The sequence below is a fragment of the Parus major genome, chromosome 1, assembly GCF_001522545.3.
Source record: "Parus major isolate Abel chromosome 1, Parus_major1.1, whole genome shotgun sequence".
NCBI classification, from domain to species: domain Eukaryota; kingdom Metazoa; phylum Chordata; class Aves; order Passeriformes; family Paridae; genus Parus; species Parus major.
In genome coordinates, this window is record NC_031768.1 from 78,358,430 (window position 1) to 78,376,220 (window position 17,791).

At 40.6% G+C, this 17,791-nt stretch overlaps 1 protein-coding gene across 11 annotated transcripts in view; it reads right to left on the minus strand.

The window, feature by feature from the left end:
* Positions 1–17,791, minus strand: part of FAT3 (FAT atypical cadherin 3) — a 340,610-nt gene that overhangs the window by 38,156 nt on the left and 284,663 nt on the right. For all 11 annotated transcript variants that reach the window (XM_015635094.3, XM_015635120.3, XM_015635102.3 and 8 more), the window contains 6 exons: positions 16,054–16,443; positions 13,519–13,733; positions 12,631–12,768; positions 9,842–9,985; positions 9,106–9,303; positions 5,824–6,622 (listed from right to left, as the gene is read on the minus strand). In XM_015635094.3, coding sequence (XP_015490580.1) covers positions 5,824–6,622; positions 9,106–9,303; positions 9,842–9,985; positions 12,631–12,768; positions 13,519–13,733; positions 16,054–16,443 — 1,884 coding nt within the window. The remainder of the gene's footprint in view (positions 1–5,823; positions 6,623–9,105; positions 9,304–9,841; positions 9,986–12,630; positions 12,769–13,518; positions 13,734–16,053; positions 16,444–17,791) is intronic.

Consider the following 17,791-nt stretch of genomic DNA (forward strand, 5'->3'; position numbering starts at 1 on the left):
AAATGATGCATGGCAATCTTTATTAATCACATTAGTAGGTAACATTAAAGGAATATCAGCTGCAATATACAGTCACACTTTAGGCCTCACAGAATCAGGAAAAAACTGTCATAGGGTTCTGAACTACAGATTTATATTCTATTTAAAATGTAAGATCTGTAGAATTTAACAGAGAGAATATGATATTTTCTATACTTTGGTTTGTTTGGCTTTTTTTTAAGAATAAAACTCCTCACTTCTAAGAATTCAATGGCAAGTAACAATTATTTCTGAAATTATAACAGGTTGTTAAAAATTCTGCAGACTGCTTGGTTGTTCTAGCTATTTTAACTCATTCTTATGTGACAAATACACAGCATTCTGGTGTCTGCAGAGTATATCTCTTCCTTGAACAAACTTAAACCTTTTGTGAGGCTGCAATTCAAGTGAGCCTCTGTGTAGCTGACAGACATGCCATTTGGACTAAAGCCCCACAGCTCGTCACTATGCAGCAGAAAGCGGCACTGAGATTTCCAAATGTGGCTCTAAAAATTTTCACATCCCCTAACCTATGACTGTATCTTTGACACGAAGCAATAAAGGAACAGCTTACTTTGTTATCCATCTCTGCCAGGCTTTTTATCTGATTCAAGCTCTGATTTGTACTTTAGAGCCATCCTGCATTCAAAAAATATATGGAAAAGATCTAATGTACTCCGTGCAACAGTGGAGATAACTGTTTATCCTCAACAGCCAGGAATACTCCTTCTGGTAAACTACAAGGAAAACAACTTTTTATTCATCCTGCTGCAGCAGGATTTCATAGCTGTCACAAAACTTTAAAATATTCAGACTTGTGAGAAGTGCTTTATGCCTGTCTGTATGGTTATAAGTACATAAGCTACAAATCTGCATTATTGCATTGCCCCAGCTAACACCCATTTTCAGGCTGATTTCACAACTATGTGGAGCAAAATTGTAAAATTGTTGAAGGTTACGTTGTCCACATCAAAGATTTACAGCCTGAGTTTAAATAAAATTATTCTAATGTTGCATTTCCACTCCAAAGAGCAGTCTATTTTCCATCCAATAAAAGATCCAAGAAATATAGGTTCAAATTGATCTTTTTTTTTTTCTAGGCAGGTCCAGACAATCCACAGCATTCTCTTGAAACCCATATTAGTATTAATAAAACTGTTCTCTACAAGGTATCACAGAAACACATGAGCTAGCATCAACCAGTGCGTGGCAGGAAAAGGTGGAATAGACCCACTTGATTTTGACAGATCATCTTCAGTTCAATTCTCTAAAAGAAGATAAAAGTATTTCAATCTTCTAACCAATATACTGAGGAAGAAAACACTGTTCCATTGCAAGATGAGAGGTTTATTTAATTCCTATTCCTTCAAAAAATGAGCACTTCCAGGACTGTAAATATATTTTGAAAATTGAGTACATCAACAACTCTAACTTAAGCCTTGTGATATTAGGTGGTTTTCTATCAGCCCAGTCTCCTGAATCTATATGAGTATTAAAAAGACCTAGTTTTTCTCACTTGTAGGAAAAAAAGCTTGCAAGGAGGGAGATTCCAGAAAGCCAGAATTGCAGGAAGCTTGTAAAGAAAACTCCAAACTGCTACTTCAAATAATAATTATTTTACTGTGGAGAGAAGACTGGCAACTCATGATCTGCAATCTGTTTTTATTTTTGGAGCAGGTATTGTAGGCAGTGATCATTCCATGCATGTCAGTGCAGACACCACAGAACTGTTTCTGCACAAGCCAGCAATGCGTTTCAATTGGCTCAGGTGCCCCTGGAAACAGCATGTCCCAGTGAAACAGATTCTCTCCAAGTTTTAAGTAACAAGACATTTGAACTCTTTCACCCCCTTCTTGATCCCAGATTCCATCAGGAATCCTTATGTGATAGACAGCAATTCTCACTTGCCCTGGTTCTGAGTCATGGCCCCACTTCACACTGCAGCTCTCCCTCTTTTTATATGAGCTTGTGCATCCTCAGCGTGGGCTTAACTGCTGGGGATATTCACAGGGAGAAAACTTTCCTTGGACAAAGGTGACATTAAACAGACTATGGTCAGGTCTAACAAAATTATGTTGTGCTTTGTTCCCAAGCACAGAACTTTTTCTTCAACTTTCCTTGCCAGGAGGATTCCAGGATCATTAATATGCATGTGTGTGCTTCTTGAAAATGGGAAAAGCGGTGTTGTACACATAAGAACTGCATTGCTGATGCCCACTCCTTCAAAGCATTCAGGCCTCCTTTAGAGGCAATGTGTGCTCTGTGGAGCTGAGGCCAAAAATCAGCTCTGAAGAATAGGTCCTGTACTAACAGCAGATCCTCACAGTCTATGATTTCCTTCTGTCAGAGCACTCACAAAACACTAGAAGTGGCTTCATAAAGTCTGAATTGTCTTGTTTCATGAGAAAGTGCTCCAAGACTGCTGTTATTTTGATTAAAGAACATGTTTGTGTCTGCACTTTTGCTGAACACTCCTGGGTCTATTAGAAAAATTCTTTCAAACTATAAGGCCAGTACCATTTTAAACACTTGAAATATAATTCATCTCATCTAACTTTAGGGCATGATTCATCTGACTGATTTTAGACATCTAGGGAGAGATGTATTGCACTATTAAAAATACCTCATTCTTCCCACTATCTGCCAATGGGGCCTGGAGTGACCAGTAAAGATGTAGATATATGCCCATATTTGTCAAGATTATTTCAATCCATCCCTCTCCTGTGAACATATTAATATTCCATCACTTTTGTAAGATTATAATAATACAGAACAACTCTAGAGCAAAGTAGTCCCAACCAAACCTGCTCTGCCCCTGCACCTTTGTCTCAACACAAAGGAACTACTTTGCATAATGAAAAAAATACGGAATAGATTTTTGCCTCTGAAAAATGAGAATGCTATGAAAACTATTTTACAGGAATACATTTATTCCATTCCTCCTACTTTTATTTCCCCCAGCACTGACAGATGTTTGCATACCTCATGCCATGTGATGGGAGGTTGATAATCACATGGCCCCTCTGGTCACGCTGACACAAACCCCAGTTTGTGACAATATTTTTCATACAAACACAAACAGATGAGCCAAAAATCTAAGGAGACAGTCTGTTATTGGAAAACTCTTTAGTTCAATTTTATTGATTTAAAAGCTAAGATTGATGCATGTGAACTTTTGAACTTATCCTTCCAGAGCTGAGCTGCTGAACCTCCAAAGTTCACCCACTGCCTACTTTATAGTCTCCCTGCATTTTCACATTAGATAACTCTGTTTGCTCACAAAGGTAATCTAGGTAAGTTATGCACAGCTGGCATGCATAAATTGTGCATATCTGTGACATCTGCCAGTGGGAAAAACACTCCAAGTATGATACATATTTCAAGAATGAGTGAATTAGTTCAAACTCAAGCTTTCTGGGTCATAATTGAATCAGATCTCTGGAAACATATGCAATATTTTAATGGCTTTTTCATAATTCAAGGTATTAATATTTACTGGATGTGGAACTCTCTTAGCAACAAAGGAAGTATAATACTTTTATTACACTGCTAATATCTTGCTAATGCTGTCTCGTTGAACAAGCCAAAATAAATTTGTGCACTTTTTCCTGAATTGCTGCATTTTTACATTTATTTGTAAGAACTACTGATGGAAGGAGTATTTGCATTTTTCTATCTCTTTTACTCTAGTCTTTACCTTTCATGAAAGCAAAACTACCCATACATTCTCTAACAATTATACTGTCACAAGTCTATGTTATCTCCTATGTGAGAAAACACAGAGTGTTTACCATAACACCAAAACACTTTCTGTGCCTCCTTTAATTAAAAACAGTAGAAGAGGACGAAGCACTAAGTAATGAGGAGAAGGCCCAAAGCATGAATTTTTGCTTTCCCCCAAGATGTATTATTTCTGTGCAAGTAATCAACACCAAGGTGTTCACCTCTTTGTCAGCTGTACCTAACTCAGCCGCTCTGAACATTTTTTTACTACAGGCTCTATGGCTGGATGTGCTGGATCCCAATCGTGTGGATCCCCATGGGAAATCCATACCTAGTGGCTCAAACAGGAGCCGGGGGAGCCCCTCCAGCTTTTCAGCAGGACCAGCACAAGCTGCCTGTTGCAAGTGTTCCCCCACACAGCAGTCTTCAAGGCCATGATAAATGGCCCAGAGGCTGGGGACCACAGTCGCTCTCAGAACCACACTGCCTTTCCAGCAGCCTGTCATCCATTTTGAGGATTGACTGGTACATGACAGAAAAATTTGGAAATCGCTGTCCCAGCTGAATTTCTGTGCTTCCACTGCAAGCTTGCTGTGCCAGGAGAGCTGCTGGGTCAGAACTGTGCTGTGCTGCAAAGTCCCTTTTTTGGAGTTAAACTAAGGGATTATGAGGCAGAGGGAATAATACATCATTATTGACTTTAATAGGTAGTGAAATGAAATGATAAACAGTGAAAATTTTGGCTGCCAGAAGAAAAATTTCTGACTGTGAGGACTACCACTATCCCCATGGAGATGAGGATTTGTGATTTCTTGATACAAAAGTGAGACTAAGCTATAACTTAGAGAATATAAAAAAGTTTGGCAGACAGTGTTCCTGCACTGGCTCCTGGACGTGACTGGAGGATACTGCAGCATTGTCCCTTTTAAACCTGTGAAAATCCTTTACTTCAGAGCCTTTCATGTGTAACAAAATGCTGATTATTGTTATGACAGATATGTCTACTTGAAACTTATAAGACTCTTACTTAAAAAGCAGACAGATAGTCTGCTCTTGAATGTACCTCAGATAGAAAATCATGGTATTTTTTTTCCAAATTGAACTTCTCTGGCATTATTATCCATGTGCTGCAGGAAAAAAAATGATTTCTGGTTAAGTTTTATGCAATTTATGCCTATTTTCATCCCCACCGAGGTCAGTGGTAAAACATGAAGCCCTGCTGACTGCTGCAGAAACAAAGGTTGGTTACTGAGGGATATGGCTGCTGAATTCTTGTATTACTCTGTGTGTGTGTGCATGTGTGCTTAAGATGAGGGAGACTTAGATGTATTGATTTTACAGCAGCTTTTTTCTCTGCTCTTAAATGAAGTGGAATGAGGAGCAAATAGCCTGGCAAACAAAAGAAACACAGCCAGTATTATAACTGCCTGAGGTTTTAAAATCCAAGTGCAGAATCATACAGAAGATTGACTCGCGAGTCTGTTTGTCATATGCCCATGTGAAATCTCTGCCAAAATGTGGAGCAGCCTGAAACCTACTCTGTCCCCTACTGTAGCATTAAAGGTCAGGAAAAGTGCTTGCTAATAAAATATTTCATTGGTTTCTGTGGCTCTCTGCAACAATGGGACTGGAAAGGGCCTTTCCACCTGCCCGGCTTAGGTCAGGGGTGCTTTTCCTTGGAGACTGCTGGTGCATTGCTGGAGACCAGGCTGCTCTGCTGCAGTCACAATCCAGGTTTATTCCAGTGGTGGCACCAATAGACCGGGAAACTACACCCCTCCCTCTCCTCGTCCTTCCTCTCCCGCTCCTTTCTCTCCCTTGGAAACTGGCTGATGGCTCTGATTGCAGAGCCTCCAGGAAAGCGGTCTTTGTCGGAAAAGGCCAAAGTTCATAAACTTCCATTTACATCAGTAAACAGGAACAATTCTTCCTGAGCCTGAGAAATCAGTTCCCACAACGCATCAGCCAGTCATGCTTTAGTGGACTGAATTGAAATGCCCCTTCTGATCTGCATCAGAGGAATAAAATGGATCCTATCGCATAATGTGCAGCGATGGCAGGGGAAGAGGGAGCAGTACTCACCATTGCACATGCAGCGCACATTCCTGTAAAAGCGGGGACACACAAAACTAATTCGTGCTGTGCTGTAAGTCATCAGGGAATGGGAATCAATAGACAGACTTTGCTCACAGTGTTGTTCCTGACAATCCAGTCCCGAGCAATTCTTCTCCAGGATGGCAGAAATACGAATCACATTTTCCAAGTGTCTCCTCGCATTGGTAAGCTTCTGAATCAAATAGGCGGGCTTATAGAAACCACCGCTGTGCATCTGAACTGCAAAGAGCATGTCGAGCTGGCCGCTGCCTGCCACCGGCTGAATGCTGATGATGTGCAGGCTGTCCTGCTTCTGGGAGAGCACCGCGTTGCGCAGGGTGCGCCTGAACCCGTGCATGTGCAGACCCACAAAGTCCTCCGGGGAAACGTTCTCAAAGCGGATGGTGACTGCGTTCTGCAGCATTTCTTGCAGCAGCTGCTCGACGTGGACCACAACATCGATGGGCACCTGGAACCGGCCATCGCTCACGGAGACGTTCAGGACGTACTTGCCGTTATCCAGTCCTCCGAGGGCGATGATCTTCCCGTCGTGGCTGTTGACCTTGAACAGGCTTTTCTGCTCGGATTTTAGCGTGTATGTGAGGACATCGTACACATCCTGATCTGTGGCATGGATTTTCCCAATGACTCCCCCAGGAAAATCATCTTCCATGGTGACAATGAAAATCTCCAGTGGAATGGCGGTCGGTTTGTGAATGCTCTCTTCAATAACCCTCACCTGAACATAGGTATGGGAAACCTGCTGAGGCCTCCCAGAGTCCTTTGCCTAATGTAATGCAGAAAAAAATAAAAAAAATAATTAAAAAAAAAAAATAAAAACACACAGAACACAGCCTGCAACCATAACTTCTTGCTATGTATATTCTCACAGCATCAGTAATTCTGAAAATTCTCAAAAGAATGCTCGAATGCATTTGCAAAATACATATGTAAAGAAGTGTTCAGCCATTTCCAGCAGTGGAACTTACAAACTCTTTAAGGAAGCACAGATCTCTAAGTGGATTGCAGAGAGAAATGTGTCAGTACTCATTACTCAAACTGAAATGTTCCCAGGATCCCATAGCTATCACTTGTCATCTTCACAACAGAGAATATACCAACAATGTGGTATATTCTGCACCAAACACAGTTTGGGCTCACTTCTGCCCTGGAGAACAGACAGACTGAATTCCAGTGAAATATCAGCTTTCTGCATTGCCTGGTGTGCTCCAAAGCACTCCAGACCCTGCTTAGCTTGCATGGATGTGAAGGAGTTCAGAATTTTTCTACAACATTCTGTACTTCTTTACCTGAAGCAATCAAGAAACATGCTTGACATAAATAAAATTTATCATCCTCCAGAAATGAAATAGGTGCTTGTGCTGTTACTAATGATGAAATACGAGAGCAGCACTGCACTTGGACAGATGACTGGATGACCCAGAGCAGGTATTATAGCATCATTTGCACTTTTTTTATGGAGAGCAAAAGAGCAACTATGACAAAAAACCCAAGGCCATCTTGACAGAAATGTGTGCAAACTTGAATCAGTGTCCTTTTGCACAATAAGAAAAATGCTTTATTGCAATCCCTATTACGATATACTGCTCCACACATTTATTTGCTTCAGAGAAAAACAGCAGACTAAACTGCCACTAGGCAAAGATGTAGGATATGTTCAAAAATCTTTGTATTTGGACACGGAAGGAAAATTTACAAGCTGAAGGAAAAAGTGGCAGGATGACAACAGTAATATGGACACTACTAGAAGTAGATTGGTAACTCTAAGACACTTTAAAATTCATTCATCTTCACTCCTAAAAAAGCTGGGTGGAGTATTTAAAAGTATTTTATATATATGTGTAGACAAATACCCATGTACATGCAGATAAGATTATGTCTCATTCCACTTTCTATTTCAACATTAATTCTTAATAAACCTAATACAGAGGAGAAACCTGATAGTGGAAAAGAGAAAGAAGCAGTCTGGCACATATGGATGGAAAGAAACACTTCTGTGGTCTATACACAACAGGAAACTATAAAATATGTTTTCACTGCAGAAGTCCCTGAAGAAAATAACGCTGGGAGGAATCATGCCTCCATAATCCAACAGTGTTGTTTTCTGAACATGTTGGTACATCTCAGACATGGTGGTTTGTCTAATATTTCATTTATATGAAATATGTCGAGCTCTAAAGCTAGAGGATGCTGCTCAAATTTAACTCTCATGCCCAGTTTTGGCTACACTAGAACTCTGGGTAGCAAATTACCCTGAAAGTAGGATATTTTACGATTCAGGCATGGTAAGAAAGAAAGGTGATGATTTTTTATTTCTCTACATGGCTAAAAAATAGGTTTCAAGGATACTAAATGGCAAACTTGTAAAACATTGATTTGAACTGTTAATTAGCATCAGAGCTTATATTTTATGAATCATAACGAACAATTGTATCAAAGGATGTTTCTGCTGTGAATAGCATTAAATCTGCTTGTAAAGGAACAGACAGGCTGTGTTCAGAGAGAAAAATCTCAGCAAAGCAAGTGGAGGAAGCAAGAATTTCATACACAGCTTATGGGATCATGACTCATTTCAGTGAAGAGGTTCATTCCCTAGACTTGCATATTTACTGAACCCTAATACATCTTCTCTGGTAGACCTGAGAAATGTGGACAAATTACTTTTGGATTTATACATTCTGGCAATCAAAATTACCCTGGTTACAAAGCTTCTCACCAATTATTCTAAAGCTAAGTTTGAGCTGGACTTCCATTGCCTGTCGTATTTTGACATTCTTTAAAAGCTAAGTTGACCTTGGAAATGTGATTTCATGAATTCTTGAAATGCCTCCAAAAATTTATTATTAAATTTATAACTTAAAAGCAGAAATTATTTTCGTTCCTAGAGCAGTATTTTGCAGTCACTTGTTATGGGGTGTATTTATATGCATATAATGCATTTTTTCTCATTTTCCTTCCTTAGCTACAGAAAAAAATGATGAAAATCTTAAACCATAGCAGTTGCTGCTCAGAAAATTCATTTCATGCCGAGGAAATTGGAAAGGTGGCTGGCTACCTATTTATATTTATATGAAACCAGGTTTAAGAACATCAAAGAAAATATTCTGCATTGTGTATTTGCAAACTGGAATGTGTAGTATTTACTCGTAGAATACAGTCCATTAAAACCAACCCATACAGGCAAAGTACGGGTTACCTACCACTAAGAGATTTTTTTGTTTAAGTGTAGATGTAAAAATCAAGCCTTACCTGCACACAGAGCACATACTCAGTTGAGACCATGTGCTTGAAGATGACTGCAGACCTCAAAACGCCATGAGGGTCCAGTGTAAACTCCTCCTCTTCATTGCCAGTGAGGATGGTGAAGGTAAAAGGGGGGCCATTGTGAAAAGAGTCTTTGTCTGTCACTACCAGCTGCAAAATGCTTGTGCCCACTGGTTTATTTTCCTTTACACATATACACAGCGTATAAAGAAAAGGATTAAAATGGTACATATTGCAATCATAAAATAACCACATTTTTCTATAGAGAATATTCAACTGAATGCTCTTTGCCCAAGCCAGCATTTCACAAGCTGCGTTTGGTTGAAACCACTTATACCCCATGGACCAGTGGCAGAGACACCTTCAGGGCTGCTGGGCTCTGTCTGATACTCTGCCTGGACCATCAGGACTGACTAAATGTCAAGACTCACACCCAGAGCAAGGTACGAAGAAGTGTGAACTTATCCCAGAGCAGACATTTTGAGGCTGGAGTACCTGGTGCAGCAGGGATGAATGCTAAAATGCGTGACAGATGCTGTGGTTAAGGAGCCTCAGCAAAGACAAACTTACCAAAAGACTCAAGAAAGATTTGTTTATGCTTTCCTTTAGATAGGATCACTTGATAACATGCTTTGCAGATAGATCATCAAAAGGTACTTAACTGAAACCAAATGCCCATGCATTTTAAAAGAGAAGTTTTTGATGTGCAGAATAAACTTACTTGAATTACAGCTGTGTAGTTAGCTGGAGTAAACACAGGGCTGTTATCATTCACATCAGAAATGTCCACATTGACTGTCACAGATGAAGACAAAGGAGGGGTACCACTGTCTCTTGCCTGGACAACTAATGAATAACCAGATATCTGAAAAAAGGTGAAAACATTGAATCATTGTGAAAGTGGTCCTAAATTTAAACCCAGGTTCTTTACATCCAATGCACCACGTTCCATATTCTAAGGAAAGCTGTTTGGCCTCATTACTTTCCTGCCCGTAGTACAACATTATCCTGTTTATCGCCACATTGTGCCCCAACTTCTGTTTTAAAATGCTACCAATAGACATAATGGCTTCATTGTATTAAAATAACTGTATCAGATAAAGCATTCCTGAAACAAAGGGGCAGACAGAAAATAAATGACAGATAATATCTGAACTCAGCTATTAGTCCTGTAAGCTTACATTTTCATCTCTCCTGGGTGTCAGCTGGGATAAGTGACCTGATTCTATTTATCTTACAGCTGGTTTCCAAGATATTATATAAATTGCTTATTAGAGCCAGCATCAGTTTGACACATACTGTTTCTAACGCGGTGATGGAGAGCCAAGAAAAAGTTCACAGGCAGTTGGCTTAAACACACTGGAAAACATTTGGGAGTACGAGGGACAACAGTCTCTGTAGCAACAGAATATTATCCACCATTCTGCAGAAGATAAGTGGGCTTGAGTCTGCTTGTTTGCAACAGACACAAACAACTGAGCGCAGTGCAGGCAGTTCAGTGCATCATCCACGGGCCCTCTACACACATATGTGCCCGTGTGTGAGGTGTGAGCATATGTGACAACTTGTAAAAGCTCTGTCTATGCACAGTTTATGGATGACAGTTGGATTTTCCGAACTGCATCCTTATGTTGGCTTCCTTAGGTCTTACAACTGCTTTTTTACTGTATATTGCTCCTTGCTCTGCAGGGAAAGCTGCTGACATATCTGCCCCTGAATCCTCCCACAGGGGAGCAAGAGAAGGGCAAAACATGCCAGATACAACACTCCACTCCAACCTCTCAGTGCAGGGCTGGAAAGGGGAAAAGCATGGCCCTGCAGAGGGGAAAAAGATAATGTTAAAGGGGCTTTTTTTGGAGAAGGGTGGGAGGGAAGGAAATCCAAATATGTTTGAAAAGTAAAAGCTTTTTTTGTGGTAGGGAGGAGATCAGACTGAGCACACAAAATAAGGGGGCTCCTCTGGGATGTGGGACCAATACAAAGAAAAAGGGAACATGTTTTTGGGGGGTTGTATGGAGGGGATAGACATGATTTGTTTGGGGAAAAGTAACACAGGAAAGAGGAGAAATATTGAACTATGGAAAGTCAAGAAATTTGAGGAAGAGAATTAATCTTTTTTTTAATCGTAATTTCCACTGCTAGCTAAAGACAGAGAGTTTTGTAAAATCTTTCCCATTTTTTTTTTCTGTTTGCTTTCATTTCCATGTATCCAGAAAGGTAGATGGCAAAAGTCATGGTCTGTATGTGATTACAGCTCTGGAAATAAGTCTCCTTGAACTACAGAAACCTGGGAATCAGCACTGCCTTTGGGGATCTACAGCAGATGGGGCATCATACATAAATTTCCCTGAAGGGGTCAGAAACACCTGTGTCTACAAAATGTGCCAGGGAAGCAAAGAAAAAGACAGTGTCGCATCTTATTTTAACTGAGAGAAACTTTGGAAAATGCAGACCTAACGCAGCTGGCATTACACGTGCACACGCTTGTGAGGGTTAGTGTGTGTGTCTGAATGCAGCTGCACATGAATGCACTTCAGAAACTAAAAAAAGTCATATTAAGAAACTCAGCCTGGGCTTTTATTTACGGCCAACTTGTAACATGCACAGCCATTATTACACCCTGTTGTGGACAGTCCATGGTAAACTCATTCTACCACCAAACACGAACAATTTAATCCTGCCTTTGTCATAATACAGAAAGGGGTTTTTGCCACTGTTTTAGGAAGCAGGCCTGCTTCTAGTAAAGAGCTTCTCCAGCTGAGCCCATATTCTGCAGGCAGCAACCTGCTTCCCCAGTTTTGGGGGTGCATTTCTGCGAGGCAGGGAGCATGGATTCCTTATGCGCTGCAAGATTTCTAAAGCCATGTAACATTCTCCTGCCCTGCTAGAAGTACAGGCAACTGAATTTGTTTGTTTTTTTTCCCCAAAAGCTGCTAATTGCTAGCTATGGCAAAATGGTGATAAATAATCCTGAATGAATAATGGAGTGAGCAAACAAAGCAGCAGAATCTGCTTAATGAAGCACTCTTTCACTTTTGGTACAGCCTGGCCACTTCATAACATCCCCTCCCCAGTGACATGTTTTGCAGAGCGCTAATTAATGGCTGAGGTCTCAGCTCGGTGCTCGGTGCCACAATCTGGAGCATTTTGTAACCACTCTGTTGCACGAGTGCGCTTGCACGCAGAGGGGAGAGGAGGCAACCCATTAACACAGCAGCAGCTCCCGCTGGCACCGCGGGAGAAATCCAGTGCTGCTCCTCTCCCCTGACACGACCCCGGCTGCTGGGTGGGTACAGGGCGGGAGTGGCAGCAGAGCAGTTGGCCTGTAGATGGACTGGGGACAGGGCTGGCATGGAATGAAGAGGGAAAATGTTGGAAAGACCTGTTGGAGCATCTTAGGCTGATCGCTGCAGAGTATAAAACAAACTCCTTCAACACAAGCTAGCAGCAGAGTGGAGATTAATGCACATCTGTAAGTCATTGCAAGTTAAGAAGTCCCACATGTCTTACCCTTTCTCTATCCAATTTCTTTTTAACCTTCACGAGTCCCAGAACAGGATCAACTGAAAATTCATTGTCTTGATCCCCATTCACTATGGAAAAATGAATCTGACCATTGGGAGGACTGTCCAGATCTTCCGCTATCAACTTTTTTTGAGAGAAGAATAAAAAATTAGTGAAACAAATATTAAGTGATCTTTATGATACATTAATTGCTCAACACTCCAAAAAGTAAACTTCACATTCCATCAGACTAGTTATACCTGAACTGCACACCTCTATGGCATCAATCCTATAGGTTTTTGTAAGGAGGATTCACTTGGGCCTTTTCAAAATTCTAGTCTGAAAACACACGGAATGTTTTTATCTTAACATTTCATACAACACTCTCTCTCTGGATCCATAAGTTGCAAGATGAGAATACTGCAAAGTTTAGGGATGGCACACTGCATGCCAGACTATACAAGAATTGTGTATTTGGTGCTCTGAGCAACCCTGTGAAGTGAAAGGTGTCCCTGCCCACATCAGGGGGGTTGGAACTAGATGATCCTTAAGATCTCATCCAACCCTATGACTCTGTGATTGTATTTCACTGAAAAGTTTAATTCTGCCTTTCTATTAAAACCTGTTTCTTTCTAGCTGACTCATGACATGCAACACCTTAAATACACCACTGCTCTTTGACAGCATAACAGGGTTAAAAAGAAAGTTACTACTACTGCTTTCTTTTGGGGAGAAACACACAGCAGCTTTGAGAGCAGTAGCAGATGCAGAGTATTGGCTAGGAAATGGTTCGGGGGCTTCAAGACGTAGTAATTATCATTATTAAGTGGTGCAGCACTTTTTTAGGGGCAGAGGGCTTCACCACACCTAAATGCCACCCACGGCCCCACTCACCAAGACCACGGAGTCCCCGATGGCCGCGTCCTCGCTGATGACGGCGCTGTAGACAGCCTGGCTGAACGTGGGCGCGTTGTCGTTGACGTCCGTCACGTTCACGTTTACCGTCGTAACCGCGCTCAGCGCCGGAGTTCCTCCATCCTTTGCTTCCACTACTAAGTAGAAGTCCTTGCACGATTCAAAATCCAGAGCTTCGAAAATGGAAATCACTCCTTTGAAGCAAAGGAGGGAATGTCAACAGCCAGCAAAAAATAAATAATGCCACAGAGTAAGGGATTTGACTGTAGTAAACAGTACAGCATGCTATTTATCACCATGGCACACGTACAACACTAACTGTAAGACTGCCCAATCCTATAAAAATGTTTATTCAGGTTTCTACTGCTGTCGTTTGATTAAAGAATTATGCCAACTGCACTTGGGTTGCCTCTGCAGAAAGGACCTTTACAAGGCATGAGGCAATGAATGGTTCCTCAGGAAAATAGCTTTCACTATGTGAGTATCACAGATGAAGAAGTAGGGGCCATATCCACCCATTTACCATCTCATTCACAGAGCCTTTGGGAGAACTGGATGCCGACTCTGGAAATAAGCCCTGACAAGTCAACAGAAATTCACTCCCACACAATTAACTTCTCATGAATTAAATACAAATGAGGATATGAATACCTCTGAGAAATCAGTTGTCTATCATTTAAGTGATTAAACAGAGACTTTCCCACTCAGCTAGGTTTATAAATTTTGTGTTACTTCACCACACCACCAAAATTAAGATTCTCTGTAACTTGATTCACTACACGCACCCAGATTCCCTCTAGGATAGAAATGATCTGATTTCTAGTGCTCTTATAAACCTCCAACAATATCAGCTTCCTAACCTTCTTAGGAAATACGTTTCAGGACTTAATAATCATTACAGCTAGGAATTCCTTCCCATCATTTAACCAAAGTAATCCAAATGTAATTTAAGTCCATTCACAGCTTCTTTTCTTATTACCAGGCATGGAGTACAGTTTATTTCCCTCTTCTTCACAGGTACTTTCTACAGGTATGAAAATTAACAGCATGTCTTCTTTTTTTCTACCTTAAACAGCCTTAAATCCTTCAGTCTTTCCTGATAATTCACATTTTACAGACTTCAGCTCATTCCTCTTAATCTTGTCTGGGCTCTTTCCAAACGAATTCCACCTTTCAGCATGACTTGCTGAAAGCAAGAGCCCTGAAGAGAAGCTTCCAAGTGGCTAGCAGACAGTTCCCACTGATAAATGGTGTGGAGGACATTATTTTTCAAGCTCAGATCAGGCATGCTACATCACCAATCTGCTGTCTAGAAACTGAGCTCCTGCCTCTAAATGGATAATAAGGGAGCTGTCACACATTAATGAATAATATATAGTTTTAGTTTTTGGGGTTTTTTTTTCCTGTGTGATTAAGCTTCATTATGGGTTTTTATTGATTTATTTCCTTGGCTTCATTGTCAAATGTGAAGTTAAGTATTGCTGCCTAGGCGTATTTATGTTTAAATTTTGCTAGCACTAATCAGCATGATGAAGGTGACAGACAACACACAGTTACGCTAAGTCCCTCACATGAGAGGCAGCATTCTCTACAGAGTGGAGAGCCATTTTTGCACACAATTATAGAAATGACACAATACATAATTTTGAGATTCTTCATGTTACTGGCTATTACAGTTACACCCAAAGAAGTGTAGTGAGTCTTTTAAAATAAAGACTCTTTGCTTTCAGACTCTGGTGGCAGATTTGTACTGGTCATCCTGAATGCTATGAAAAGAAGGGGATCCACTACAGGAAGGCATAGAAGAAAAAGCTTACAGTTGATGGAATAAAAGCTCAGTGAGGATAAAGAATATATCCCACTAAGGATATTCAAAGAAAATGAGCCATTTACACCAAACATAATGCCTTTCCTAGGTCATTCTTATAGAGAAGCAGTGGTGTACTTCTAAAATTTGTGATGTATAACCAAAAAGACCTCAACCCAAGCCACGGCTGAAATAAAAACAGATGAATCAGAAAAACCTAAGTCAGGAAAGCTGCATAATGGTAATCACATAATAGGACTGAATTAGTCCTAACAGGTCCTTGTAGCACTTCTAAGGGGCATACAGTAATCACATAATAGGACTGAATTGGTCCTAACAGTAGCACTGGTTGATGCTTTCTAAGGGGCAGACAGTTGAGGCTGTACTCAGCTGGTAAGCAAGCAAACATTGCAAGTGTTCAGAAGTGATTTGCACAGTTTGGCTAATAGGTTGTCACATCTATATTGGCTGCAACAGACTTACTAATGGAGAAAAGTATTCTCCACTTGAGCTGGGGCAGCCAAGTGTGACCATAATTGACAGCACTCTCCAACCTAAAATTGCTTTTTAACTCTGTAGTTAATTACGCAATGACAAGCTGTAAGTCTCTGGCCTTGGAAATCTTGTGGTCCAAGAGGCTTCCCCAAAGCATTCATGTTTTTCTGATGCTTTAATCTAGCATTGCAAGTAAGAGCCACTTTACAAACCTGTTTTTGAGTTAATCCGGAACTTCCCTTTCTCATTCCCTGATCTGATGAGATAGGCAATCTCAGCATTTGTACCAATGTCTTGGCTTGTAGCAAAAACAGAAAGGACCTCGGTGCCAGGTGAGGTGTCTTCAGGTACTGTAACAAGATAATCTTTTCTTTCAAACACGGGAGGGTTGTCATTAATGTCCAGCACTGTAATGGTAACGGTGGCAAACGAGGATAAGGTCAGCACAATGCTTTGATCTGAGGCCTTTACAGTGATGTTATAGGAGGACTGAAGCTCTCTGTCAAGTGGATGCTCCAAAATAATGATTCCTGATGACCGGTCAACTGAGAAGTAACCATCTGCAGAGTCTGACAGGGAATAGGTGACTTTTCTGTTCACGCCTGGAAGAGAAGCAAATGGGAAAATAAAAATGAGACATAAAGAAAAGAAAAATCTCTCTCCATCTAATGGAAACCCTAAGCAAAATCTGCTAACATGCTGAGCATTTCCAGTGGGGGTAGGAGTGCCTTGTGGCTACAGTATTGCTGAAAGTTTGGGAGATCAGGACATGCTCTTCTCACATGATAAATCCCTTTGGATAAGTTAAGTTCCTTCCCTCATCATGATACTTTTTTTTAAAGATTACTTTGCAGAACTGCTGTGTATTGAAACTTGAAAGCAGAATCCAGATATGGCCCTTGCCCAGAACAGCTTATAATTGAATTAGATGAGACAAGCAGAATGCTGAAATTGGAAATGTCTCAGAGCACATCTTGAAGGAGTAGAAATGTACATAAGGGGAAAATAAACCCATAGAAATACATCAGAATGTACTTGCTACCAGTGCTGCCTTGATTCCACTGTTGAGCAGAAAAATATTATAAGATGATACCTATTAAATAAAAGCTGCATTAAAAAACTCCTGCCAGAATATGAACATTTTAAAAAGGAAAGTCCCTCTGTTCCCCAGTCTAAGAGCAAAAATCGAGTTGTACAAAAGATATCCTGTGTTTTTAAAATCGTGCCTGTATTTCCCAACGCAAAGCACCTATCCACCTGGCTGCTGAATATGCAGATCTATGCTAAGGTTGTTGTCAGTAATAAGGCCTGAGGGGATGGTACTGACTTGGTTTCTGCACTACAGTGGGATAGCCATTTCAAATCTAATTAAAAGTGAACACAGATACAAGCTAATTCAACTCCCTTGATGCTAGTTGATTTTGAGATTTTGTCCTGGGTGCTTCAGTAAGAGACTATAACTAAAACACAAAGACCCACTAAAATGGAGAGTCTCTGTTTTTAACATCTCTCACTTGAGAATTTGCTGCTATTTTTGTTGGAGAACAAACTTTACAAGCCTGACATTAATCAGATGAACAAGAGCTACCAATCCCTCCTAGGCATATTTTGTTAATTTAAAATTTGTGACAGTATTATTCTGCTTTCCAGCAGCAAAGCATTGTAGAAATGTCTGATCAAAAGCAGCACAAATCACAGCTGTTTTCTGCTTGATGTAGCAGGAGTTGAGCATCCACACAAGGGGGAGCTGGGAGACTCTTTGTTGAATCACACGCACATAAAAGCTAGAGGAACTACAAAGTCCCAGACCCTGCTTGAAGGGCGTTAGGAATTACTGTATGGCTCTTCAGAGAATAAAGTTTTTATGCAGTGCTTGAGATACCAGAGTATATTTAAAAGGTTCAAATGTCTTTTAAACATGGAACAAATTAAATGGCAATACTGCAGTGA